We start from the raw sequence: 3514 nt of genomic DNA, 5'->3' as shown, positions 1-3514 counted from the left end.
AGATGCAAAGTTCATCAATGTATCACCACAAAGCGAGTCCTTATAAGTGATTTCACCACATATGTGAAGTTCAAATATGCAGAACAAGTATTTATAGACCACTGCATAATGAAGTTCACCAATGCATCACCGCAGAGTGAGTTCTTATGAATGGTTTCACCACATATGTGAAGTTCAAATATGCAGAATGAGTATGTATAAACCACCGTAGATGTTGTTCACCACAGATGTGAAGTTCATTAATGTATCACTGCAGAGGTCAAATTCTTGCCACAGATCACCATGTGAAGTTCTTATGTATAGACCACCGTAGAGGACTAGGTTTCAAATATGTGAATTTCACATATGTAAAACTAGGCTATATAGGCCACCGCAAAGGTGTCAATATAATTTTGTATAGACCACCATAGAGGTATCAAATTCTTGCCACAGAGATTGACGTGCAAAGTTCTTATGTATAGACCACCATAGAGCATTTGGTTTCAAATATGGCAAAGTTCAAATATACAAAAACTAGAATATATAGGCCACCGCAGGGGTATCAATATAATAATGTATAGACCTTCGCAAAGGTATCAAATTCTTGCTGCAGAGACCGTCGTGTGAAGTTCTTATGTATAGGCCACCGAAGAGGACCAAATGTGGAGCCCACTCCACGGAAGAGTATGGGAAGCATAAATTAGGTAAAAGTTCCTAGAAGAATAGCACAGGCCGATATCATTGGTTAACAATATCACATGATGAATATAACATGTGTTAATATGATTTTTTTTAATTAATTAATTTGAGATAAATTAATAAAAATATCATAACTAACTTAGGAGATAAATCTTAACCCTTGATCTGTGAATACTATTATGAATATTCAAGCATATTCTATGGAGGTTAAATCTCTACCATCCACCTAATAGTTATTGATAATTAAATTAAAATTCTAAAATCCGTATTCTAAAATAAACAATAATATAATTCATTTAGTAATTAGTGATAGTTAAATTAAAATTTTAAAATCCCTATTCCATAATAAACATAAGTATGGTCCACACCTGAAAACCCTCTTGCTGGTTTATTTAAAAAATAAATAAATATAAACTCCATGCAAAGTTTAGTTTTTCTTGTTTTAAATATGAAGAAAATTAAACAAATAGATTACATACGTGGCTAAACACATTTTTGGTTAAAATTAAACAAAGAAGATTCCTTTCATAAAATGAGATGAAATGATATTTTAAAGTCCATGAGACTAAAAATAGTCTAGGGGACCATTAGTTCCCTATTTTTCCTCTTTTGCAATTCAAATTTTTTCTTATTCAAATTGATGATGAGTTGTCCCAACCCTCCAACAATGCTTCACATGGTTGAAAAGTCTATGGGACCATTAGTTCCCTACTTTTCGCATTTTGCAATTCAATTTTTTTTCTTATTGAAATTGATGATGAGCTGTTCCAAACTTCCAACAATCCCCTCACTCAAAAGACAATGCTTCACATGGCTGAAAAGACAATGCCTAGACACCTCTGCTAACATATTCCCATAACTTTCTCCGATGTCTTTGAATGCATCACATTCCAAAATGAAACACACCAATTCTTCCCATATTTCTTTAAACCTAACAACATATTTTCTGAAAAATAATAATATAAATTTACCTTATGTAAATCCTCCCATATAAAAATATGGGTCCTCTCCTACCTAAATCAATTATAAAATAAGCCCAATATGGCCTAACAAAACATTTTTGAAAAAATAATAATAATATAAGTGGAACTTGATGGTAAAAATAGGAATCCTCCCATATAAAAATATAGGTCCTCTCTTCCCTAAATCAATGATAAAATAATATAAAATAAGCCTAATACCTGGTTATTCTATATCGGATGGTAAACTTGTTATAATATAAATAGCGAATGAAAACACTTATTCTGGCCTTGAGGTAATTCTGGATCTTGAAAAATAGAGCGGACTGCGCAGAAGTGCTGGGAGGTTTCCAGGAAGAGTTGCAGCCTCAACAGGAAGAAAAATATTTCTTATATTTTCTGTGAAATAGAAATATTGTAGCAATGGAAGCTGAAATATGGCAAAGGATCCCAAAAGAGTTGTTGCATATGATTTTAGCGAGGCTGCCCATTAGGGTTCTTGGCAAAATGAGGACTGTGTGCAAACAGTGGAAATATCTACTGTCTTCCCGTGATGCCTTCGAAGGACTTGTTCCAATTTGGTCGCTGTACTCCACCCCTGGGTTTTTTATTCAGATCCATTGGAATCCAAAAGATGACGTGGATTCTTGGGTTATAGAAGAACGCAGTTCAGACATGTACAAAGTTCCTTTGCTCAATCACGTCGTTGTGAATACTTGCAAGGGCATCTTCTGTTGTCATAGAAAAGGGGATATGTTGGATCTTTCCATAGGCATTCCCAGTACCAGGAATTGGGTACGGCTGCCTCGTCCTCCAATACCTGCTTTCGTTTTCAATGGATTGGCTTTCGATTGTTCCACAAGGCGTTGCACTCTCCTGCTGGGCAGATATTCTAGTAGCAGGAGAAGAATTGTGATGTGTATTTATGATTCAGAATCCAACGCCTGGACTCAAGTTTCCATGATGGTCCCGGACCATATTCGGCCTACTGGAAAGGGTATCTTCTGTAATGGCAAGTTTTACTGGGTGTCTCTGCCTCCCAATCCCCCTAATCCCATCCCTAATCTCATGGTAGCCTTCAATATTGCTGACGGGCTGTGGACAGAAATCCCGTTGCCACAGAGATGCAAAAGGATTAGTCCTGAAAATTTAGGGGATTACAATGGGCAAGTGGTGCTAGTGGAGCACAAGGGCCATGACTCTGTTCGCATGTGGAAGTTGAATGAAGCAGAAGTATGGTGTGATGTACAAAAGAACCGTTTGGCAAAATGCAGCATTCCATTATTGGATTCAGTAGCTGTTAATAGCAGTGGGTTGGTAATGGTAATGGATCGGAAAATGAATATATCGATATATAACTGGAATGGGAAATTGATACTCTGGCGATTGAGATTCCCTGGGCCTCGCATGTCTCAACGACCAATTCGAGTATCGATATCAGCGTTCGAATCTAACAACTTATGGTGGCCTCAACCATGATTTATATACTGATCCATTATTTAGGAAATTTTAGATGGTTGTGTTTTATTTTTCCTAGTTCTTTTTCTAAATTTCGATGATAATTGAAGTGCTGGGTTTATGAATATATTCTTTCTTTTTATCATATATTACCAGCGTAACATTTTTCATTTACTCAAACTATGGATCCTGAAACTTTATTGACAATTAAATTAAAATTGTGGAAATTAGTTTCTAAACTTGCAGAGCTGTTTCATCTATATATATGTAAAAAGAGAAGTAAAAGGTATGAATAGAGAAGAAGATTATTCATCTTTATATGCAAAAGAGAAGTAAAAGGTATGAATGGAGGAGAAGGTTAATAGAATGTGGAGTGGCACTGAATGTAATAGAAACCAGTCTGCAATAAAAAAAATTGG

The 3514-nt window shown here is 35.5% G+C and overlaps 1 protein-coding gene across 1 annotated transcript; it reads left to right on the top strand.

Moving 5' to 3' along the window:
• The first annotated feature begins 2060 nt into the window (after positions 1–2060).
• On the top strand, positions 2061–3116 carry LOC149211097 (F-box protein At5g49610-like). The gene has a single exon (XM_089399186.1). The coding sequence runs from the start codon at positions 2061–2063 to the stop codon at positions 3114–3116; it is 1056 nt and encodes a 351-aa protein (XP_089255312.1).
• The last annotated feature ends 398 nt before the right edge of the window (positions 3117–3514 follow it).

This window comes from Pinus tabuliformis, chromosome 1_2 (assembly GCF_031772625.1).
Source record: "Pinus tabuliformis cultivar Carrire ecotype Pingquan chromosome 1_2, CPIR1, whole genome shotgun sequence".
Classification (NCBI taxonomy): Eukaryota; Viridiplantae; Streptophyta; class Pinopsida; order Pinales; family Pinaceae; genus Pinus; species Pinus tabuliformis.
Note: the sequence above shows the minus strand (reverse complement) of the source record. Positions and strands in the feature narration are given on the sequence as shown.

Coding starts and splice junctions, on each gene's coding strand:
- LOC149211097 (XM_089399186.1), top strand. CDS start 2,061: ATGGAAGCTGAAATATGGCAAAGGATCCCAAAAGAGTTGTTGCATATG.